Below are 25,850 nucleotides of genomic sequence, written 5' to 3'. Positions count from 1 at the left end.
TGGGTTGGGCCTCTGCCTTTCGCTCAGGTCATGATCCCAGGGTCCTGGGATCGAGCCCCACGTGGGGGGGGGGGGGTCTCTGCTCAGCAGGGAGCCTGCTTCCCTCTCTCTCTGCCTGCCTACCTCTCTGCCTACTTGTGATCGCTCTGTCAAATAAATAAAATCTTTAAAAAAAAAAAAAAAAAAGCTTCTGCAGAGGAAAGAAAACTAAAAGGTAACCTATGGAATGGGAAAAGATATTCGCAAATGACATATTTGATCACGTGTTAGTATCCAAAATAGGTACAGAACTTCTACAACTCAACATACAAAAAAAAAAAAATCCGATTAAAAAAATGGGCAGAAGACTGGAATAGACATTTCTCCAAAGAAGAAATACCAATGGCTAAGAGACACATGAAAAGATGTTCAACATCTTTTCAGCATTGGTGAAATGCAAAACAAAACCACAGTTAGATAACACCTCACACCTGTCCGAATGGCAAAAATCAAAAATACAAGAAATAAGCACTGGCGAGGATGTGGAGAAAAAGGAACACTCGTGCACTGCTTGTGGGAATGCAAACTGGTGCAGCCACTGTGGAAAACAGTGTGGGGGGTTCCTCAAAATATTAAAAATAAAATTACCATACGGTCCAGAAAATTCCACTACTGGGTATTGATCCAAAGAATATGAAAACACTAATTCGAAAAAATATATGCACCTCTATGTTTACTTCAGCATTGTTTATAATAGCAAATTATGGAAGCAGCCCAAGAGTCCATCAATTGATGAATGAATAAAGAATAGATAGTGTATGTATACACACACACACACACAAACACAGACACAATGGAATATTACTCAGCCATAAAAAAGAATGAAAGTTTGCCATCTGCAACAACATGGATGGGGCTAGAAAGTATAATGCTAACCAAAATAAGTCAGTCAAAGAAAGACAAATACCATATTATTTCACTAGTATGTGAAATGTAAAACACAAAACAAACTGGTAAAGGGGAACAAAACAAAAACAAAAAACCAAGAAACAGACTCTTAACTATGGAGAACAATCTAATGGTCACCAGAAGGGAGGTGGGGGTGGTGATGGGTGAAATGGGTGAAGGAGATTAAGAACACACTTATCTTGACAAGCACTGAGTAATGTACAGAATTGCTGAATCACTATATTGTACACTTGAAACCAATATAAGAATGTATGTTATCTGTACTGAAATTTAAAAAATAAAAATGAGGGGCGCCTGGGTGGCTCAGTGGGTTAAGCCTCTGCCTTCGGCTCAGGTCATGATCTCAGGGTCCTGGGGTCGAGCCCCGCGTTGGGCTCTCTGCTCAGCAGGGAGCCTGCTTCCCTTCCTCTCTCTCTGCCTGCCTGTCTGCCTGCTTGTGATCTCTGCCTGTCAAATAAATACATAAAAAATCTTTTAAAAATAAATAAATAAATAAAAATAATGAATTAATTTTAAAAAGAAAAGAATGGTACTGTTTAAAAGAAAAACAGAACTGTAACTATGTATGGTAATGGATGTTAACTAGACCTATCTTGGTGATCATTTGGCAATACATATAAATATCAAATCATTATTTTATACATCTAAAACTAATACAATGTTATCTGTCAGTTATATCTCAATAAAAAAGTAAACAAAATGATGCTATAGAAACATAAATACGTACCAGATAATATGTGATAAAAGATATCACAAAATTGTATGCCTATCAATTTAAACTACTTTAAATACTTATACACATGAATTAATGACAAAAGAAATTTCCAAAAATTCTTAGTTTTTGAGGTTAGGATATGAGAATTCAAACTTATTACTTGTTGTTTAAAGTTTACTCAGAAGATATTTTAAGGTTGAATTAATATAAAATGGCAACACTAAATAAATAGGTAAGTCTAAAATTAAATAAAATCATAGATACCACAGGATACTGTTACCCAAACCAAACAATTTTATGTAGAAAGCATCTACAAATTCGTTGTTAATTTCTTCAAAATCGATGTTACAAACCACTAGAGAAAAGCCTGCAAAGAAAGAACTCTAAAATAAACAAATGCACACACAAACATACCTGCCACAGGAGGGACGATACCAGAAAAACGCACTGTTGCATGTTCTCCATTAACCTGAACTCGTCGACCAATGACATCTGATGTCGAAGTGTCATTCATTATAATGTAGCCAGAATCCAAAATATGAGATCTAGGAAGAATATTATAAAAAGTTAACAAGAATTAATACAGATGGGGCGCCTGGGTGGCTCAGCGGGTTAAGCCGCTGCCTTCAGCTCGGGTCATGATCTCAGGGTCCTGGGATCGAGCCCCGCATCGGGCTCTCTGCTCAGCGGGGAGCCTGCTTCCCCCTCTCTCTTTGTCTGCCTCTCTGCCTACTTGTGATCTGTCAAATAAATAAATAAAATTTTTTTAAAAAATACAGATTTTAAAAGTCCTTTAAAAATATTTTTTTCATTGCATTGAGATAATTCTTTTTTTTTAAGATTTATTTATTTATTTGACAGAGAGAGAGAGAGAGAGAGAGTGATCCCAAGCAGGCAGAGAAGCAGGCGGGGCGGGGGGAGCAGGCTCCCTTCTGAGCAGACAGCCCGATGCGGGGCTCGATCGCAGGACCCTGAGATCATGACCTAGCCAAAGGCAGAGGCTTAACCCACTGAGCCACCCAGGCGCCCCTATTTCTTGTCTCTTTGATGCTAACCATTCTAACAGGTGTAAGGTGGTCTCTCATTGTAGTTTTGATTTGAATTTCCCTGATGACGAGTGACGGCGAGCATCCTTTCATGTATGTGTTGGCCATCTGTATGTCTTCTTCGGAAAAATACTAATTCAGGTCCTCTACCCATTTTAATTGGATTTTTTGTATTTTTGGTGTTGAGTTGTATAAGTTCTCTCTGTATTTTGGATATTAACCCCTTATTGCATGTGTCATTTGCAAATCTCTTTTCCTATTCAGTAGGTTGCCTTTTGGTTTGTTGTTTCCTTTGCTGTGCAGAAGGTTTTTATTTTTATGTAGTCCCAAATAGTTTATTTTTGCGTTTGTTTCCCTTGCCTCAGGAGACATATTTAGAAATCCAACGGGAGATTGAAGAGAAGAAGAACAGCAACTCTAGAAACAGAAAATCAACCACTATCTGAAAGGTAGGACTGGCGGAGAAGTGAATCCAAAGCGACGGGAAGATAGACCGCGGGGGGAGGGGCCGGCTCCCGGCGAGCTGCGGAGCAACGGAGCACAAAATCGGGACTTTTATTTATTTATTTATTTATTTTAAGATTTTATTTATTTATTTGACAGACGGAGATCACAAGTAGGCAGAGAGGCAGGCAGAGAGAGACGAGGAAGCAGGCTCCCTGCTAAGCAGAGAGCCCGATGCGGGGCTCGACCCCAGGACCCCGGGATCATGACCTGAGCTAAAGGCAGAGGCTTTAACCCACTGAGCCACCCAGGCGCCCCAAAATCGGGACTTTTAAAAGTCTGTTCCGCTGAGGGACATCGCTCCAGAGGCTTAACCGGGGTGAAGCCCACGCGGAGTCAGCGTGGCCTCAGGTCCCGCAGGCTCACAGAAGGATCGGGGGTGTCTGAGTGTCGCAGAGCTTACCGGTATTAGAACGGGGAAGCCGGCTGCATTGACAGAGCCGAGGAGTGACTCTCAGCTCGGGGTTGCCTTGAACCGGTCGCAGCCTTGGTCAGCTCGGAGCGCGGCCGGAGGCCAGGGTGGCGGGAGTCATTGGGCGCTGTTCTCTCGGGGCGCACTGAGAAGTGGGGCCCCGGGCTCTCGGCTCCTCCGGGCCGGACAGGGGGAGGCCGCCATCTTCATTCCCGCCCTCCGGACTCTACGGAAAGTGCTCAGGGAACAAAAGCTCCCGAAAGCAAAACCAGCAAACCCGAGCGGATGACTCAGCGCGGCCCCGGGTAAGGGCGGTGCAACTCCGCCTGGGGCAAAGACACTTGAGAATCACTACAACAGGTCCCTCCCCCAGAAGATCAACGGGAAACCCAGCCAGGACCAAGTTCACCTACCAAGGAGTGCAGTTTCAATACCAAGGAGAGCGGCGGAATGCCATAGGAGAAGAAAGCAAAGCACGGAACTCATGGCTTTCTCCCCATGATTCTTTAGCCTTGCAGTTAATTTAATCTTTTTTTTCTTTTTCAATTTTTTTTTCTCTTCTTCTGCTAAATTTTTTTAACTTTTACCGTTTTCTTTTTTAACGTTTTTTAAATAGTTTACCTAATATATATATATATATATATTTTCCTTTTTCTATTTTTTATCGGCTTTCTTTTTTTAATAGTTTCTTTCTTTCTTTTTTTTTTTTTTCTTTCTGAACCCTTTTTTCTCCCCTTTCGATTTGGGATCTCTTCTGATTTGGCTAAAGCATATTTTCCTGGGGTTGTTGCCACACTTTTAGTATTTTACTTGCTCCTTCATCTACTCTTATCTGGACAAAATGACAAGGCGGAAAAATTCACAACAAAAAAAAAGAACAAGAAGCAGTACCAAAGGCTAGGGACCTAATCAATACAGACATTGGTAATATGTCAGATATAGAGTTCAGAATGACGATTCTCAAGGTTCTAGCCGGGCTTGAAAAAGGCATGGAAGATATTAAAGCAACCCTCTCGGGAGATATAAAAGCCCTTTCTGGAGAAATAAAAGAACTAAAATCTAACCAAGTTGAAATCAAAAAAGCTATTAATGAGGTGCAATCAAAAATGGAGGCTCTCACTGCTAGGATAAATGAGGCAGAAGAAAGAATTAGCGATATAGAAGACCAAATGACAGAGAATAAAGAAGCTGAGCAAAAGAGGGACAAACAGCTACTGGACCACGAGGGGAGAATTCGAGAGATAACTGACACCATAAGACGAAACAACATTAGAATAATTGGGATTCCAGAAGAAGAGGAAACAGAGAGGGGAGCAGAAGGTATGTTGGAGAGAATTATTGGAGAGAATTTCCCCAATATGGCAAAGGGAACAAGCATCAAAATCCAGGAGGTTCAGAGAACCCCCCTCAAAATCAATAAGAATAGGTCCACACCCCGTCACCTAATAGTAAAATTTACAAGTCTTAGTGACAAAGAAAAGATCCTGAAAGCAGCCCGGGAAAAGAAGTCTGTAACGTACAATGGTAAAAATATTAGATTGGCAGCAGACTTATCCACAGAGACCTGGCAGGCCAGAAAGAGCTGGCATGATATATTCAGAGTACTAAACGAGAAAAACATGCAGCCAAGAATACTATATCCAGCTAGGCTATCATTGAAAATAGAAGGAGAGATTAAAAGCTTCCAGGACAAACAAAAACTGAAAGAATTTGCAAATACCAAACCAGCCCTACAGGAAATATTGAAAGGGGTCCTCTAAGCAAAGAGAGACCCTCAAAGTAGTAGATCAGAAAGAAACAGAGACAATATACAATAACAGTCACCTTACAGGCAATACAATGGCACTAAATTCATATCTCTCAATACTTACCCTGAATGTTAATGGGCTAAATGCCCCAATCAAAAGACACAGGGTATCAGAATGGATAAAAAAACAAAACCCATCTATATGTTGCCTACAAGAAACTCATCTTAAACCCAAAGACACCTCCAGGTTTAAAGTGAGGGGGTGGAAAAGAATTTACCATGCTAATGGACATCAGAAGAAAGCAGGAGTGGCAATCCTTATAGCAGATCAATTAGATTTTAAGCCAAAGACTATACTAAGAGATGAGGAAGGACACTATATCATACTCAAAGGAACTGTCCAACAAGAAGATCTAACAATTTTAAATATCTATGCCCCTAACGTGGGAGCAGCCAACTATATAAACTAATTAATAACAAAATCAAAGAAACACATTGACAAGAATACAATAATAGTAGGGGATTTTAACACTCCCCTCACTGAAATGGACAGATCATCCAAGCAAAAGATCAACAAGGAAATCAAGGCCTTAAATGACACACTGGACCAGATGGACATCACAGATATATTCAGAACATTTCATCCCAAAGCAACAGAATACACATTCTTCTCTAGTGCACATGGAACATTCTCCAGAATAGATCACATTCTTGGTCCTAAATCAAGTCTCAACCGGTATCAAAAGATTGGGATCATTCCCTGCATATTTTCAGACCACAATGCTCTGAAGCTAGAACTCAATAACAAGAGGAAATTTGGAAAGAACCCAAATACATGGAGACTAAACAGCATCCTTCTAAAGAATGAATGAGTCAACCAGGAAATTAAAGAAGAATTGAAAAAATTTATGGAAACAAATGATAATGAAAATACAACGGTTCAGAATCTGTGGGACACAACAAAGGCAGTCCTGAGAGGAAAATATATAGCGGTACAAGCCTTTCTCAAGAAACAAGAAAGGTCTCAGGTACACAACCTAACCCTACACCTAAAGGAGCTGGAGAAAGAACAAGAAAGAAACCCTAAACCCAGCAGGAGAAGAGAAATCATAAAGATCAGAGCAGAAATCAATGAAATAGAAACCAAAAAAACAATAGAACAAATCAACGAAACTAGGAGCTGGTTCTTTGAAAGAATTAGTAAGATTGATAAACCCCTGGCCAGACTTATCAAAAAGAAAAGAGAAAGGACCCAAATAAATAAAATCATGAATGAAAGAGGAGAGATCACAACGAACACCAAAGAAATACAGACAATTATAAGAACATACTATGAGCAACTCTACGCCAACAAATTTGACAATCTGGAAGAAATGGATGCATTCCTAGAGACATATAATCTACCACAACTGAACCAGGAAGAAATAGAAAGCCTGAACAGACCCATAACCAGTAAGGAGATTGAAACAGTCATCAAAAATCTCCAAACAGGGGAGCCTGGGTGGCTCAGTGGGTTAAAGCCTCTGCCTTCGGCTCAGGTCATGATCTCAGGGTCCTGGGATCGAGTCCCGCATCGGGATCTCTGCTCAGCGGGGAGCCTGCTTCCTCCTCTCTCTGCCTTCCTCTCTGCCTACTTCTGATCTGTCTCTGTCAAAGAAATAAATAAAATCTTTAAAAAAAACAAAAATCTCCAAACAAACAAAAGCCCAGGGCCAGATGGCTTCCCGGGGGAATTCTACCAAACATTTAAAGAAGAACTAATTCCTATTCTCCTGAAACTGTTCCAAAAAAATAGAAATAGAAGAAAAACTTCCAAACTCATTTTATGAGGCCAGCATCACCTTGATCCCAAAACCAGACAAGGATCCCATCAAAAAAGAGAACTACAGACCAATATCCTTGATGAACACAGATGCAAAAATTCTCGCCAAAATACTAGCCAATAGGATTCAGCAGTACATTAAAAGGATTATTCACCACGACCAAGTGGGATTTATTCCAGGGCTGCAAGTGTGGTTCAACATCCGCAAATCAATCAATGTGATACAACACATTTAGAATAGAAAGAACAAGAACCAGGGCGCCTGGGTGGCTCAGTGGGTTAAGCCGCTGCCTTCGGCTCAGGTCATGATCTCAGGGTCCTGGGATCGAGTCCTGCATCGGGTTCTCTGCTCGGCGGAGATCCTGCTTCCCTCTCTCTCTCTCTCTGCCTGCCTCTCCATCTACTAGTGATCTCTCTCTGTCAAATAAATAAATGAAATCTTAAAAAAAAAAAAAAAGAACAAGAACCATATGATCCTCTCCATAGATGCTGAAAAAGCATTTGACAAAGTACAGCATCCCTTCCTGATCAAAATTCTTCAAAGTGTAGGGATAGACGGCACATACCTCAATATTATCAAAGCCATCTATGAAAAACCCATCGCAAATATCATTCTCAATGGAGAAAAACTGAAAGCTTTCCCGCTAAGGTCAGGAACACGGCAGGGATGTCCGTTATCACCACTGCTATTCAACATAGTACTAGAAGTCCTAGCCTCAGCAATCAGACAACAAAAGGAAATTAAAGGCATCCAAATCGGCAAAGAAGAAGTCAAACTATCACTCTTTGCAGATGATATGATACTCTATGTGGAAAACCCAAAAGACTCCACTCCAAAACTGCTAGAACTTGTACAGGAATTCAGTCAAGTATCAGGATATAAAATCAATGCACAGAAATCAGTTGCATTTCTCTACACCAACAACAAGACAGAAGAAAGAGAAATTAAGGAGTCTATCCCATTTACAATTGCACCCAAAACTATAAGATACCTAGGAATAAACCTAACCAAAGAGACTAAGAATCTATACACAGAAAACTATAAAGTACTCATGAAAGAAACTGAGGAAGACACAAAGAAATGGAAAAATGTTCCATGCTCCTGGATTGGAAGAATAAATATTGTGAAAATGTCTATGCTACCTAAAGCAATCTACACATTTAATGCAATTCCTATCAAAGTACCATCCATTTTTTTCAAAGAAATGGAACAAATAATCCTAAAATTTATATGGAACCAGAAAAGACCTCGAATAGCCAAAGGAATATTGAAAAAGAAAGCCAAAGTTGGTGGCATCACAATTCCGGACTTCAAGCTCTATTACAAAGCTGTCATCATCAAGACAGCATGGTACTGGCACAAAAACAGACACATAGATCAATGGAACAGAATAGAGAGCCCAAAAATAGACCGTCAACTCTATGGTCAACTCATCTGTGACAAAGCAGGAAAGAATGTCCAATGGAAAAAAGACAGCCTCTTCAATAAATGGTGTTGGGAAAATTGGACAGCCACATGCAGAAAAATGAAATTGGATCATTTCCTTACACCACACACGAAAATAGACTCAAAATGGATGAAGGATCTCAATGTGAGAAAGGAATCCATCAAAATCCTTGAGGAGAACACAGGCAGCAACCTCTTCGACCTCAGCTGCAGCAACATCTTCCTAGGAACAAGGAAGGCAAGGGAAGCAAGGGAAAAAATGAACTATTGGGATTTTATCAAGATCAAAAGCTTTTGCACAGCAAAGGAAACAGTTAACAAAACCAAAAGACAACTGACAGAATGGGAGAAGATATTTGCAAATGACATATCAGATAAAGGGCTAATGTCCAAAATCTATAAAGAACTTAGCAAACTCAACACCCAAAGAACAAATAATCCAATCAAGAAATGGGCAGAAGACATGAACAGACATTTCTGCAAAGAAGACATCCAGATGGCCAACAGACACATGAAAAAGTGCTCCATATCACTCGGCATCAGGGAAATACAAATCAAAACCACAATGAGATATCACCTCACACCAGTCAGAATGGCTAAAATTAACAAGTCAGGAAATGACAGATGCTGGCGAGGATGCGGAGAAAGGGGAACCCTCCTACACGGTTGGTGGGAATGCAAGCTGGTGCAACCACTCTGGAAAACAGCATGGAGGTTCCTCAAAATGTTGAAAATAGAACTACCCTATGACCCAGCAATTGCCCTGCTGGGTATTTACCCTAAAGATACAAACGTAGTGGGGCGCCTGGGTGGCTCAGTGGGTTAAAGCCTCTGCCTTCGGCTCAGGTCATGATCCCAGGGTCCTGGGATCGAGCCCCACATCAGGCTCTCTGCTCAGCAGGGAGCCTGCTTCCCTTCCTTTCTCTGCCTGCCTCTCTCTGCCTGCCTCTCTGCCTGCCTGTGATCTCTGTCTGTCGAATGAATAAATAAAATCTTAAAAAAAAAAAAGATACAAACGTAGTGATCCGAAGGGGCACGTGCACCCGAATGTTTATAGCAGCAATGTCTACAATAGCCAAACTATGGAAAGAACCTAGATGTCCATCAACAGACAAATGGATAAAGAAGAAGTGGTATATATACACAATGGAATACTATGCAGCCATCAAAAGAAATGAAATCTTGCCATTTGCGACGACGTGGATCGAACTAGAGGGTATCATGCTTAGCGAAATAAGTCAGTTGGAGAAAGACAACTATCATATGATCTCCTTGATATGAGGGAGAGGAGATGCAACATGGGGGGTTAAGGGGGTAGGAGAAGAATAAATGAAACAAGATGGGATTGGGAGGGAGACAAACCATAAGTGACTCTTAATCTCACAAAACAAACTGAGGGTTGATGGGGGGAGGGGGGTTAGGAGGGGGGTGGGGTTATGGATATTGGGGAGGGTATGGTGAGTGCTGTGAAGTGTGTAAACCTGGCGATTCGCAGACCTGTACCCCTGGGGATAAAAATATATGTTTATAAAAAATAAAATTAAAAAAAAAAAAAAAAGGTAAATTTAGCCAAGACTCACTAAACTCTTCCTATCTCCTTAGGATTATTACTTTTCCAAATGTTCACAAAACATCTTTCCTAGAAATTCTAGTTCCCCTCGTTTGTTACTCTTTAAAGATTATGAACAGGAATTTTTTGCCATCATTTTTGCCAGTTTTTCACAAAGTTCTAGATGTAATTTCTCTTGGAATCCAGACTAATTCAAAGATTTATCAGAGAGAGAGAGGGAGAGAGCACGTGCATACACACACGTGCACACATGTACACACACTCGTGAGTTGGGGAGCAGAGGGAGAGGGACAAGCAGACTCCCTGCTGAGCCGGGAGCCTGTTGAGGATGCAGGGCTCAATTCCAGGACCAGGATCATGACCTGAGGCAAAGGCTTAACTGACTGAGCCATCCAGGCACCCAGAGAATGCAGACTAATTGAAAATGGCCAAATGCTATCCTCTCTTTTTATCTTCAACATGTTTTCTAACCAGACTTTTTTTTGAACAAGACAGGAAATCATTCTCCATAGAAATAACAAAAGGTAAGAAATTGAATCAATCTGCCACTTTTCTGTCCTCTCTTATGCTACATTAAATAAATTTTTAAAAGATGAAGCAAAGCTGCCAAAATATTAACAATCATTAAATAAAAGCAACGAGTATCTGGGTGTTTCCTATGTTTCAAAATATTCAGGATTTAAAGTTATAAGACATATACTACTACACCCAAGGAGTATACTTTCTTGTACTACTTTTTAGTCCAGATCAATCCCAAAAGCTTCTTTTCTTGTCTTCACATTTTTTCCACAAGTTGATTTCGAGGCTCAACTTTACTGATGTTTTTCTTTTTCTTTTTTAAGATTTTATTTATTTATTTGACAGACAGAGAGGCAGGCAGAGAGAGAGGAAGTAGGCTCCCTGCCGAGCAGAGAGCCCGATGCGGCGCTCGATCCCAGGTCCCTGAGACCATGACCTGAGCCGAAGGTAGAGGCTTTAACCCACTGAGCCACCCAAGAGCCCCTACTGATGTTTTTCTTAAGAAGTCTGTTCAAGTGTCTGGAAGTCACTGGTTAGGCGGTCTCTTTTTCCATTTCATCCTAGTATTTTTCTTTTTCTTTTTTTAAAAGATTATTTATATATTTATTTGACAGAGATTGAGAGAGAGAGAGAGAGAGAGAGAACACGACCAGGAGGAGTGGGAGAGGGAGAAGCAGGCTTCCTGCGGAGTGGGGAGCCTGATGCAGAGCTCGATCTCAGGACCCTGGGATCATGACCTGAGCCAAAGGCAGACACTAAGCCACCCAGGCGCCCCAATCCTTGTATTTTTCTAGGCATATCTTTCTTACTTAACTTTTTTTTTTTTAAGATTTTATTTATTTATTTGACAGAGAGAGATCACAAGCAGGCAGAGAGGCAGGTAGAGAGAGAGGAGGAAGCAGGCTCCCCGCTGAGCAGAGAGCCCGATGCGGGGCTCGATCCCAGGACCCTGAGATCATGACCTGAGCCGAAGGCAGCGGCTTAACCCACTGAGCCACCCAGGCGCCCCCTTACTTAACTTTTTAAAAAGATGACACTCGAAGAAGTATAAAAGGAATACACTGAAAGCTTCCCTTCCACTCCTGCTAGTCATTATCTCTTCCCGCTGGCAACAGCTTTATTAGTACCTTCTATATACTTCTATACCCATTTTAAGCTTATACACACCGGGATTTTTCTTCTTTCTTTACACAAATGGTACCATACTACATGTGTGGTTTTGTTCCTTACATTTTCATTCAATAATATAACCTGGAAATTTATCTACAGCCATTCAGGAGCTTTTAAATTTTTTCTGGCTGCATAGTATTTGTATAGATACAGAGTGATTTAACCAGTCTTCAAACTGACGGACTTCGGTTACTCCCAAGTTTTTGCTATTACAAATAATACTGCAAGGACTAAACCTGCTCATTTATTTTTTTTAACCTGTGCAAAAATATCTGTAGAGGGGCGCCTGGGTGGCTCAGTGGGTTAAAGCCTCTGCCTTCGGCTCAGGTCATGATCTCAGGGTCCTGGGATCGAGTCCCGCATCTGGCTCTCTGCTCTGCAGGGACCCTGCTTCCACCTCTCTCTCTCTCTCTCTGCCTGCCTCTCTGCCTACCTGTAATCTCTGCCTGTCAAATAAATAAATAAGATTTAAAAAAAAATCTGTAGAAAATTCTCAAAACAGGTATTGCTAAGTCAAAGGGTATGTGCATTTTTAATGCTGAGAGGCAATAACAAATGTCCCTTTTTAGCGACTGGACCAATTCACAGTCCCAGCAGCACTCTTTGAGCCCCTGTGTCATCAAACTGCCCTTCACAAAATATTAACACAATTTTGGTTGTCAGTCTGACAAGTGAAATACGCATTTTATTTACATTTTCTTTTATGAAGGAAGCTGAGCATCTCTTCATTTTGATTCCCTTTTCCATGAACTGTTCACATCCTTTATCCATTTTCCTGTTGGTTTATTGATCTTTCTCATAATCTGTTTTTAAAATCTAAACAGTTTCCTATATGTTCTTCATGATGAGAGGACTACATAATTCCTCAAATAAAATATTTGTAAAGAACTAAAAGGAAGGACACAAGCAGGTACTTTGCAACCATGTTCACAGTGCTATTATTCACAAAGACCCAAGAGATGGAACTAACCCAAATATCAATGTGGTGTATGCATACAATATTATTCAGCCTTAAAAGAGGGGCGCCTGGGTGGCTCAGTGGGTTAAGCCTCTGCCTTCGGCTCAGGTCAAGATCTCAGGGTCCTGGGATCAAGCCCCGCATCGGGCTCTCTGCTCAGCAGGGAGCCTGCTTCCCCCTCTCTCTCTGCCTACTTGTGATCCCTCTCTCTGGATCAAATTAAAAAATTAAAAAAAATTAAAATTAAATTAAATTAAATTAAAATTTAAAAAAAATTAAAAAAATTAAAAAAAAAAAAAAAAGGGAGGGGCCCCCAGATGGCTCAGTGGTTGGGGCCTCTGCCTTCGGCTCTTGATCTCGGGGTCCTGGGATCGGGCCCCGCATCGGGCTCTCTGCTTCCCCCTCTCTTTCTGCCTGCCTCTCTGTCTCCTTGTGATCTCTGTCTGTCAAATAACTAAATAAAATCTTAAAAAAAAAAAAAAAAGAATGTAAGAAAGAAAGAAAGGGAATTCTGCTTCATGCTACAACGTGGATGAACCCTGAGGACATCAAGTTAAGTAAAACAAGCCAGTAAAGACAAATACTGTATGATTCCACTTAAAAGAAGTACTTAGAGTCATCAAATGCATAGAGAGAGAAAGTAGATTTGTGGTTGTCAAGGGCTGTGGGAAGGGGGAAAGTGTTGTTTAATGGCTAAGAGTTTCACTTCTGCAAAATGAAAGGAGTTCTGGAGACAGATGATGGTGATGGTTGTACAACGATGTGAATTTACTTAACACTACTGAACTGTAGTACACTTAAAAATTGTTCAAATGGTCTGGGGTGCCAGGCCAGCTCAGTCAGTGGAGTGTGCCACTCTTGATCTCAGGGCTGTGAATTCAAGCCCACTCTGGAAGTAGAGATTACTTAAAAATAAGATCTAAAAAATAAATAAATAAATAAAGATGCTCAATGTTATCTGTATTTTAGTACAATTTAAAAAATCGGAAATTTATGGGGCACCTTGGTGGCTCAGTTATTAAGTGTCTGCCTACAGCTCAAGTCATGATCCCAGGGTCCTGGGATGGAGCCCTGCATCTGGAAGCCTGCTTCCCCCTCTCCCACTCCCCCTGCTTATGTTCCCTCTCTCCCTGTGTCTCTCTGTGTCAAATAAATCAAAATCTTTTTTAAAAAATTAATTAATAAAAAGCTTAAAATATTTTAAGTTTTATAGAGTTTTGATTTGCTTCAGCTTTAATTGGGACACCAGGTCATGAAATCCAACCCCTCATCTGGTTCTGCACTCAGTGTGGAGTCTACTTGAGATTTTCTCTGCCTCTCCCTCTCCCCCTCCGCCTCCACTAACCCCCACCCCCACCGCTCTCTCTCACATGCACACTCTCTCTGAAATATATAAATAAAAATCTTAAAAAAATAAAAAGATGGGAGGGAATATATCTAGGTGGTTAAGTCATGACCACCAGAAATTCAGACTGAAGGGAGATCAAGGTTACTATGTTATTAAAGGATTCAAGAAAACATAGATGGCTCCCAAAGAGTGGGAACAGCACAATAAGGGACAGTGCAAGTGAATGTTTCTCAGAAACCCAAAGACTGCATCTGGGAGGCCTGGCCAAAGAAACAGTACAAGTCATGCAACTGGGGATCAGGGCCAATTAACAAGAACAGTGAGACCTCACTCTCACCTGGTGGTTGGAGTACTGGGCTGACTACCTGGACAGCACCTAAGTGAAGTATTTTTTACCCTAAGTCCATAGGTTCTCAAGGTATCCTCTAACTGAAGATATTCACTAACTTCTCACTGAAACTGTGAGTACAGGCCAGAAAACCAGTTGGATTAGCAGCACCTGTCATCAGAGATATTTCATATCAGATTATAGATATTACAGATATCTCAAGATATTCTTTATAAGCATCGCTATTTCAAAATTACAGTATTAGACCTGCCACTAGATTTCTGTCATTTAATGTTAATGAACACATGATTACAATTTTTATGTCTCTTGACATAAAAACTTCATTTCACATAACTGGATTTCATCTGAAATCCTTATATATTTTATATTTTCCCCCCAAGTTTTTATTTAAATTCCATTTAGTTAACATATAGTGTAACACTCGTTTCAGGGGCAGAATTTAGTGACTCAGCATTCCATCCAAACACCCAGTGCTCAACACAAGTGCCCTCCTTAATCCCCATCACCTATTTCACCCATCCCCCCACCCACCTGCCATCTGGTAACCATCAGTTTGTTCCCTATAATTAAGAGTCTGTTTCTTGATTCTCCTCTTTTATCCCTCCCCCATGTTTGCTGGGTGTCTTAAATTACACATGAGTGAAATCATATGGTATTTGTCCTTCTCTGACTTGTTTCACTTAGGGTTATACTCTCTACTCCACCCACATGGTTGCAAAAGGCAAGGTTTCATTCTTTTTAAGGCTGCATAATATTCCATGTATACATTGTATACATTTTATCCATTCATCAGTTGATGGACATTTAGGCTCTTTGCATAATTTGGCTCTTGTTGATAATGCTGCTATAAACATTGGGGTGCACGTACCCCCTTTTAATCTGTATTTTTGTATCCTTTGGGTAAATACCTAGCAGTGCAATTGCTGGATCATAGGGTAGCTCTAGTTTTAACTTTTTGAGGAATCTCCACACTGTTTTCTACAGTAGCTGCACCAGTTTGCATTCCCACCAACAGTGCAAGGGGGTTCCCCTTTCTCCACATCCTCACCAACACCTATTGTTTCCTGTGTTGTTCATTTTAGCCATTCTGACTAGTATAAAGTGATATCTCATTGTAGTTTTTATTTGTACTTCCCTGACGGTGAGTGATTTTGAGCCTTTTTTCATGTAAAAATGTCTATTCATATCTTCAGTCCATTTCTTAACTGGATTATTTGGGGTTTGGGTGCTGAGTTGTAGAAGTTCTTTATATGAAATGCTATGTGTTTTCTATATTTAAAAACACCTTAGGGCGCCTGGGTTGCTCAGTCAGTTAAGTGTCTACCTTTGGCTCAGGTCATAATCCTAGGGGTCTGGGATCGAGGTCCATGTCAGGCTCCCTGCTCCACAGAGAGCCTGCTTCTCTCTCTCTGCCCCTCCCTCCACTTGTTCTCTATCTCACTCTTTCTCAAATAAATAAATCTTAAAAAAAAAAAAAAAAAAAACCTTTAGGGGCACCTGGGTGGCTCAGTCAGTTAAGCGTCTGCCTTCAGCTCAGGTCATGATCTCAGGGTCCTGGGACAGAGCCCCACTTGGGGCTCCCTACTCAGCAGGGAGTATGCTTATCCCTCTCCTTCTGCCCCTCCCTCGCATGTGCTTTCTCTTGCACTGGCACTCTCTCAAATAAATAAATAAAATCTAAACAAACAAACAAAAAAAACCCAAACATTTTAAGGGTGACTGGCTGCTCAGTCAGGAGAGTGTGTGACTCTTGATCTTGGGGTTCTGACTTCAAGCCCTATGTTGGGTGTGGAGATTACTTAAAACTAAAATCTTAAAAACAAATTCTAAGGCGCTCACAAGATTTATCAGACTGCTAAAAGGGTCTTTATCCTCGATAAAGAAGCAAAGAAAATTTGAGGACATGAGAGGAGTTTGGTGGTAAGTCCAACATATAGCACATGCTTTTCTTTTCTTTATCTTAACTGCACAATATCCATTCAAAATGTTAATAATTTCTTTAATTCTTCTAAGAATTCTTCTAAAAATGACTATTATTGTTTAAGAGTGGAAGAATCTTGGGTGCCTGGGTGGCTCAGTTGGTAAAGCAACTGCTAACTGCCTTCGGCTCAGGTCATGATCCTGGAGTCGTGGGATCGAGTCCCACATAGGGCTCTCTGCTCAGCAGGGAGTCTGTTTCTCCCGCTGACCTCTCTCCTCTCATTCCCTCTCTCTCTCCCTCTCAAATAAATAAAATCTTTAAAAAAAAAAAAAAAAGAGTAGAAGAATCTTAACCTGGGAAAGCACCTAACAGAGACCTAGAGTTCTATCTATACTATCGAAACGGTTCTCACCTATTTTCCACCTTTTCAGCCAGCAGCTTCTCCTGTGGGAAGTGTACTCTCTCGGCCTGGTGGGCTGTCACTCACCCACTCCAGGAGTGGACACAAGGCCCACGACGGCCATTACGATGACTCCTCACTTCCACTTCTGGCATATAGCAACTGGTCCATATGTAAAGATCCTAACCCAAGGAGAGTCAGTCTTTTAGAAAATAACATGGGCTCTTGAAGACAGGATCCATCTCTCTCTTTCCCTAGACCTTAAAACAAAAGGACCACTTAAACCTGGAATAGCTGAGAGGTACCTCTGCCACTATTTGGAAAAATTTGTCTGAAAATAAGGCCAGAAAGGGAAGTAGAGTTGATCCCACTATGACTAAAGCCTTTCATTAGCCCAGTTAAATGAAACAGTAGTCTTTCTTTTGTTTACATTAGTTTGAACAGTTTCTTTCTCCTAGGACTGAAAGAAAACTGCAAAACACTAAGAATTAAGATATATGTTCCTATTTAACGTAATTTGGACATTATATGCAGCCAGGCCACTGGAGAGAAATTCAACTTTGTCCACTACAGAACAGCAATGGGACACGGGATAATCTAATCTCTCTGTGTCTCAGTTTCCTCATCTGTAAAATGTAGATAGTATTAGGACCTACTCCATAGGTGTTGAGAATTAAATGAATTTTTATGTGTAGAAGTGCTCAACATATACAGTCAATGTAGTCATTAAGATCTCTTAATGATTAAGATCATTAACATCATAAATTAGATTCTGTATTTAGGTAAGGGGAAATATTCCATAAATCAAAGAACTATATCACATTCAGACTAACAGAAGCTGACATGGGGAAGTTTAATTTCAATAAGCTAGGACATCTGGGTGGCTCAGCTTGTTAAGCATCTGCCTTTGGCACAGGTCATAAGCCCAGGGTCCTGGGATTGAGCCCTGCATCAGGCTCCGCTCCTCCCCCTCCCTCTTGCTCATGCTAGCTCTCTCTCTGAAATAAATAAAATCTTTTTAAAAAATTACCACCCAGGGGCACCTGGGTGGCTCAGTGGGTTAAGCCGCTGCCTTCAGCTCAGGTCATGATCTCAGGGTCCTGGGATCGAGTCCCGCATCGAGCTTTCTGCTCAGCAGGGAACCTGCTCCCCCACTCCCGCCTGCCTGTCTGCCTACTTGTGATCTGTCAAATAAATAAATAAAATCTTAAAAAAAAAAAAAATTACCACCCAGGGGCGCCTGGGTGGCTCAGTCGGTTAAGCGGCTGCCTTCGGTTCAGGTCATGATCCCAGGGTCCTGGGATCAAGTCCCACATCGGGCTCCCTGCTCAGCAGAAAGCCTGCTTCTCCCTCTCCCTCTGCCTACTTGTGCTCTCTGTCAAATAAAGAAATAAAATCTTTAAAAAAAGAATTACCACCCAAAAATGTTACAATTCCCAAGTATTTAGCCCAATTTTTTTTTTAAAGTAAGCTCTACCCCCCAATGCAGGGCTCAAACTCACAACTCTAAGACCAAGAGTCACATGCTCTACCAACTGAGCCAGTGAGGTGCTTGCATTTAGCAGAATTTTAAACAAACCCATCTGCTGCTCTTAAAAAAAAAAAAGTTTTTAGTTGTAAAATACACATAAAATTGATCATCTTCACCATTTTTTTTTAAAGATTTTATTCATTTGACAGAGATCACAAATAGGCAGAGAGGCAGGCAGAGAGAGAGAGGAAGGGAAGTAGGCTCCCTGCTGAGCAGAGAGCCCGATGCGGCACTTGATCCCAGGACCCCGAGATCATGACCTGAGCCGAAGGCAGAGGCCCTAACCCACTGAGCCACCGAGGCGCCCCCCCATCTTCACCATTTTTAAGAATACAGTTCAGTGGCATTAGATACAGTCACATTGTTGGGCAAGCAATTATCAAAACTTTCTCATCCAGCCAAACTGAAGCTCTATACCCATTAAACAACTCCCATGCCCTTCCTCCCCAGCCCCTACCTTATGTTTTTATGAACCTGACTACTCGAGGTATCTCATGTAAGTGGAATCAAACAGTATTTGTCTCTGTGACTGGCTTACTTCACTTACCATGTCTTGCTGTCCTTTTAGGCTAAATGTCAAAGCCTGTCTCCCAAGTTTTACTACAACCTGACAGTAGATTCTTAGCCTTCGCATACTGAATTACCTCACGTAATTTTAAGTAGGTCCCCCAAAAAGCTGTAAGCATTTCCTAAGAGGCCAAAGGCACTCCTCTCTAAAACAGCAATGAGTGAAATCTACATCAAACCCACAATTTTTGGGGCGCCGGGGTGGCTCAGCGGGTTAAGCTTCTGCCTTCAGCTCAGGTCATGATCCTAGGGTCCTGGGATCAAGCCCTGCATTGGGCTCTCTGCTCAGCAGGGAGCCTGCTTCCTCCTCCACCTCTGCCTGCCTCTCTGCCTACTTGTGATCTCTCTGTCAAATAAATAAAATCTTAAAAAAAAAAAACAAACCCACAATTTTTATGACAGAACTGTATGAATGAGAATAAAATTAATCAATAACTTTGTGCCCTTTCTTTACACACTTTTAAATACTAGCAAATCTCCCCAAACCACTCTTCCACAAATTCATCCCAGCACTCCTAATATAATTGGCAAACTATAATGTTTCTCCTTTCAGGTAGACCCTAATTACTCTCTGGGTCATATATATATATTTTTTAATTTAAATTCAAGTTAGTTAACATACAGTGTATATTTAGTTTCATTCTCTGGGTCATATTCATTTCACTCTTATTGTCTGCCATATTGTTTTCTAGTGGACTCTTGTATTTTTCCAGCAAAATGCTAAAGTAGGGAAAGTATCATACACTTTAAAAAAAATAAAGTCTGATGTGCCAAGTATACAACAAATATTCTACTAAGTGTATGATAAACTGAGTTAATAAATCAATCAGAAGTCGGGGCGCCTGGGTGGCTCAGTGGGTTAAGCCGCTGCCTTCAGCTCAGGTCATGATCTCAGGGTCCTGGGATAGAGTCCCGCATCGGGCTCTCTGCTCAGCAGGGAGCCTGCTTCCCTCTCTCTCTCTCTGCCTGCCTCTCTGTCTACTTGTGATCTCTCTCTGTCAAATAAATAAATAAAATCTTTTAAAAATCAATCAATCAATCAATCAATCAGAAGAGGCACCTGGATGGCTCACTGGGTTAAGCACCTACCTTGGGCTCAGGTCATGATTTCAGAGTCCTGGAAAGAGAGAGCCCCTGCTCAGTGGGTGCTTTTCCATCTCCCTCTGACCTCCCCCTTACAAGCTCCCTACCCCTGCTCATGTTCTCTCTCAAGTAAATAAAATCTTTAAAAAAAAAAAAAAAGTCAAAAAGAAAAAATCAAAACCACCAGAAAACAGTAACAACTCTAGTTTTATTGTTGAACATGTACATCTTACAAAAATAATTAAGTATGGAGATGATCCAAGAAGTCTGTTTAAAATCAGACAAAGGTAAAAACAATATTGTGCGGCGAGGTTAAGATTCATTTAAGATTGAATTAGATTCAATTAAGTATGCATAGCTAAATTAAAAATTAAAAGGTTAGCCCTGTAAGTACCGAAATAGAGTACCTAGAGTAATATTATCTTCCAAGGAAACAGAGAAGAAAAAATGAAAAGAGAAAACACACAAGATCAAACCTCAATCCAAAAAAAAAAAGGCAAGAAAAGAAAGCACAGGAAGTACCAAGTGTAAGATGGTAGAAAAAGTTCAATCCATTCCTTCCATAGTTACATTATAGAAAATCCACGGGAAGCAGACACTGCGTTAGACAGCAGGAATACAGCGGTAAACAGAACGTACAAAGATGTCCTCGCGCAGTTTCCATCTCAGCGGGGAAGCACCGCGAGTCCAATGAATGAAGAACGTACACGGCGAGCACAACGGGGAGGTCTGGGAAGGCAGCGTCTGGGAGACCCGCTGCGAGGGCGGTATTCCCATAAATGAAGGAGTTAGGGGACTAAACCGTGTGCACAGATGCGGGGAAGAGCAGTCCAGGCAAAGGAGCCCCAACTGCAAACACCCCGAGGCCGGGCTGTGCCTGAAGAGGCCGGAGGGCGGGGCAAAGAGCAGCGGTAGCTTCAGCTCTTACCCTGGGTGAAACCGGAGTCCTTGCCGGACTTCGGAAAGCAGGGCAACAGTCTGATATTTTAGGAGGGTCGCTTTCGATGCTGGGATGAAAAGAGGCTGGAAGAACAGCGGACGGGTTAGGGGGCCGGCAGCAGCCCGGGTGACATGGCTGCAAACCGGCGCAGAGAAGTGAGAGGCCCGGGGTTTGACAGTGTCGTGATTCGCCGCCGGATTACACGCGCGGCGCGAGGGTCACGGGCGACTCCGGAGGTCCGCGCCTGAACGACACTGTCCTCAGTTACGACAATGAGTACAAACACCGGATGGTCAAAAGGCAGAGTCTGTCGACCTGGGTTTTTAACGTCCCCAGCGACGTGCTGTGTGTGACAGCGGAGACAAAGGTGAGAAGTTAAGGGATAGGGACGCTGTGACGAATCTCAGACGGCAGCGCCCGCTGGGCCGCTGTCACACACGAAGTCGCCCTCCCGGTCCTTCGTCCCCGCTGTCTCCGTCCTGCAGCCCGGCGCCCGTGAGCCCCGACCTCCCGACCAGACGCGGCCCCCGCAGACAGGCACGTCACGCCCTCCCGGGGACACCCACCACCCAGGCCCATCCCCAGCGGCCGGCAATGGAACTTTTCCAAAACGCTCCAAGTTCGGCGCCTCTTTCACGTTACCTCCCCGTCACAGACGCTAAATGACGGGAAGTTCGGGGCCATTTCTCTCACCGGAGCCATCTCCCCTCCTCCCAAGTCACGCGCCAACAAGGCATCTCCGCACAGTGCCGGGCGGCGCGGCCCACCCGCCCCCTCGCCCGCGGCCGGCGCGGGGCCTCCGCCCGCCCGGACTCCCTTCCGGCCCGCGCGTCCGGGTCTGGGTCTGGCGGGGGTGGCAGAGAGGAGGCACCGCCCGACTCCGACAACCCAAGAAGTTTCTAGGAGAGGACAGAAGGACCGAAGCACCGCCGGGTGACGCACCGGCCACAGGCCAGCCACCCGCGTTTGGCTCCCACAGCCCCTGGGCCCCTCGGAAACTCACCTGCCCCGCGGCTACCGGGGTGGTCGGAATCGCGACCCTCGCTCGCGCGGGTACGCAGCGAAGCTTCCGGCTTCGGCCGGAAGTGATTTTTTTAGGGAGACAGGAAATCCCGCCTCCGCGAGATGAGCCGCGGCCGCTGGCGCTCAGGCGTGAACGTAATAGACAAGGGTCTCGGGAGCCAGATGGACTTTCGGTCCATCCACCCAAACCCGCACAGCCTGTGCGCCCCCGTGTTGCACGGGTGCTTCCCGCAAACCCAGGAAGTCAGAAGAGGCCAATGACCGTGCACGTTCTAGTTTGCCTGTTACTCAGTACCGCGTTTACGCAGTCTAGCACGTAGGACGCGTGTAGTCGCAGAGGAAAAGATGGTGTTGCTGCCTCAAAAGCGACTAATAATGATAATAATAATAATTACTATTATTATTATTATTAACATGAGGCAGAATGAAAGTAAATACAGTAACAGCAAATTCCTTAGGCATGTTGCTTTCTGAGCCTCAGCATTCTATGTAACTAGCTCAAAGGCTCAAACGGCTTGTTGTGAGGATCGGATGAGACGACACAAATAGATGGTTAGCAGTGGGGTCTGGTATGTGATCAAAACACACGACACCTGCGATGTCGTTATCACTAGCTGAACCCACCCAAGGGAAACTGAACAAAAACTCAGGGAGGTAGCATTCATGCTATGAAAGTTGAGAAGAATTTCAGTACATGAGATATATACTAATTGTGAATCTATAAAAACTGCGTTTTTTGATTAATGAAGGGACATGGGATGAAAAACCTTGCTCCCTAGAACAAACTTGCAGAAGCTTTGTTGTTTTAAATCCTATCAGTAAGAATGGAACACCCCTCCCTGCCTGGCTGAGCTGAGCCACATGCATCATTTTGACATTTTTCCAATCCAGGTATAGAGCTTCACATGAGGGGTTTTCAGATAGAACATTGCATATTTATTTTAGCTTTGTAGTTGTCAAGGATTCTATACCTTAGAGTCCACTTCATAGCTCAGACAAGAGCCTGCTTAATTCTTGCCTATATTCCAACCAATCCTATGCGATCTTTGTCTCTTCCGATCCCTTTTCTTCAGTTACACTCCCCCAGTTGCTCTGGTGCATCTGGTCTCACTTGTTTCAGCAAGTCAATAAACCCAACTTTGTCAGACTACAGGCCCGTCTTTGATGGACTTTACCACTGTTTATTTTGACCAAGCTTCTTGCACTCATGAAGGTTGGAGGACACTTGTTTTTATGAAGTAATTAATATCTTTATTTGCTAATTGATTTATTAGCAAACTCCTTCAAAGTCACATGGGCTAAAGCAGACAGAAGAAATATGAATTTGCACTATCTCTGTAGTTCCTAAACTGTGCCCCGAGGCGCATTAGGACAAATAATGAACTCCAAAGTCTAACACCATGTATTTTAAATATATATCCTGCATGCATGAAATGCAATTTTTTGAGACAAAAGTTGCACTTTTTTTTTAATTTTTTTATTTATTTGACAGACAGAGATCACAAGTAGGCAGAGAGGCAGACAGAGAGAGGGAAGCAGGCTCCCACTGAGCAGAGAGCCCGATGCGGGGCTCGATCCCAGGACCCTGGGACCATGACCTGAGCCGAAGGCAGAGGCTTCAACCCACTGAGCCACCCAGGCGCCCCAAAAGTTGCACTTATTAAAAAAATTTCTTTTCAGTGTACCAGAATTCATTGTTTATGCACCACACCCAGTTCTCTATGCAATATGTGCCCTCCATAATACCCACCACCAGGATCACCCAACTTCCCACCCCCGCCCCGCCCTTTCAAAACTCTCAGTTTGTTTCTCAGAGTCCACAGTCTCTCATGGTTCATCTCCACCTTGGATTTCCCCCAATTCACTTCTCCTCTCCATCTCCCCATGTCCTCTGCGTTATTCCTTATGCGCCACAATTAAGTGAAACCATATGATAATTGACTCTCTCTGCTTGACTTATTTCACTCAGCATAATCTCTTCCAGTCCCATCCATGTTGATACAAAAGTTGGGTATTCATCCTTTCTGATGGAGGCATAATACTCCATAGTATATATGGACCACATCTTCCTTATCCATTCGTCTGTTGAAGGGCATCTTGGTTCTTTCCACAGTTTGGCGACCGTGGCCATTGCTGCTATGAACATTGGGATACAGATGGCCCTTCTTTTCACTACATCTGTATCTTTGGGGGTAAATACCCATTAGTGCAATTGCAGGGTCATAGGGAAGCTCTATTCTTAATTTCTTAAGGAATCTCCACACTGTTTTCCAAAGTGGCTGTACCAACTTGCATTCCCACCAACAGTGTAAGAGGGTTCCCCTTTCTCTACATCCTCTCCAACACACGTTGTTTACTGTCTTGTTAATTTTGGCCATTCTAACTGGTGTAAGGTGGTATCTCAATGTGGTTTTGAATTGAATTGGTTGGAGGACACTTTTAACCCTAACTTAGACAAAAACTGAAGCAGGTAAGTTATTTACTGACCTTCATATATGTCCTAAAAAGAGCTGTGGACTTTTTAACCTGAAGGTTTTTAAGTTGCCTTTTGGCAGAGAAAAACCCACCATTCTTGAAAATTGTTTGGCATCTACCAAATTCACACCACCCCACAACAGACACAGAAAGCATGAATCTGCTTTTTCTTTGTAAAATATTTTCTTCTCTACACTTAATTTTTTAAAGATTTTATTTATTTATTTGACACAAAGAGAGAGACAGCTAGAGAGGAAATACAAGCAGGGGGAATGGGAGAAGCAGGCTCCCCACTGAGCAGGGAGCCTGATGTGGGGCTTGATCTCACAACCCTGGGATCATGACCTGAGCTGAAGGCAGATGCATAACAACTGAGCCACCCAGACATCCCTTCTCTCCACTAAATTGTGACAATATTTGCCCAGTTTTATCTAGAGGGAAATCATGATCTGCCTTCAGTCCTTTTCTTGTCACATTGATCTTATACACTGCTGCCTTGACTATGTTCCCTACTTGAAGTACTCAATCTGCTCAATCTTTCTTGTAAAGAGGTGTGTACATCCTTCTCTCATTCCTCACATCCTTCTCACTTTTATCCCTTTCAGCCTGGCCTTCTGGCTTCATCAGTGACTTCAAATCACCAAGGTGATTCCTCAGTCCCATAACCCTTGGTTTCTCTACAGCATAGGTTTATGGGGTTCTTCTTTTTTTTTTTAATCTTTTATTAACATATAATGTATTATTAGCCCCAGGGGAGCTAGGTTTACACACTTCACAGCACTCACCATAGCACATACCCTCCCCAATGTCCATAGCCTAACCACCCTCTCTCTACTCCCCTCCTGCTGGCAACCCTCAGTTTGTTTTGTGAGAGTAAGAGTCTCTTATGGTTTGTCTCCCTCCTGATCCCATCTTGTTTCTTTTGTTCTTTTCCTGCCCCACAAACCCCCCACATTGCCTCTCAACTTCCTCATATCAGGGAGATAATATGATAATTGTCTTTCTCTGACTGACTTATTTTGCTAAGCATAATACCCTCTTGTTCCATCCACGTCGTTGCAAATGGCAAGATTTCATTTCTTTTGATGGCTGCATAATATTCCATTGTGTGTGTGTGTGTGTGTGTGTGTGTGTGTGTGTGTGTGTGTATCACATCTTCTTTATCCATTCACCTGTTAATGGGCATCTAGGTTCTTTCCATAGCTTGGTAATTGTGGACATTGCTGCTATAAACATTTGGCTGCACGTGCCCCTTCGGATCACTACATTTGTATCTTTAGGGTAAATACCCGGTAGTGTGATTGCTGGATCATAGGGTAGCTCTATTTTCAACTTTTTGAGGAACCTCCATGCTG

General features: G+C 42.5%; 1 protein-coding gene across 4 annotated transcripts in view; it reads right to left on the bottom strand.

The window, feature by feature from the left end:
* The window catches only part of TBCE (tubulin folding cofactor E), an 84,430-nt gene extending 62,292 nt beyond the window's left edge, over nt 1-22,138 (bottom strand). Inside the window, exons 1-2 of one of the 4 annotated variants that reach the window (XR_007122587.1) lie at nt 22,001-22,138; nt 2,078-2,208 (exon numbers count right to left, since the gene is read on the bottom strand). Coding sequence is in view for 2 of the 4 variants with exons in the window: in XM_047701424.1 (XP_047557380.1) it covers nt 2,078-2,177 (100 nt within the window). In the remaining 2 variants the exon portion in view is untranslated. The remainder of the gene's footprint in view (nt 1-2,077; nt 2,209-22,000) is intronic. The other 3 variants (XR_007122588.1, XM_047701424.1, XM_047701425.1) reach the window with 3 other exon arrangements.
* Between the last annotated feature and the right edge of the window lie 3,712 nt (nt 22,139-25,850).

Source organism: Lutra lutra, chromosome 14, assembly GCF_902655055.1.
Source record: "Lutra lutra chromosome 14, mLutLut1.2, whole genome shotgun sequence".
Classification (NCBI taxonomy): Eukaryota; Metazoa; Chordata; class Mammalia; order Carnivora; family Mustelidae; genus Lutra; species Lutra lutra.
The sequence above is the reverse complement of the archived record's forward strand: the minus strand, read 5'-3'. Positions and strand labels throughout refer to the sequence as shown.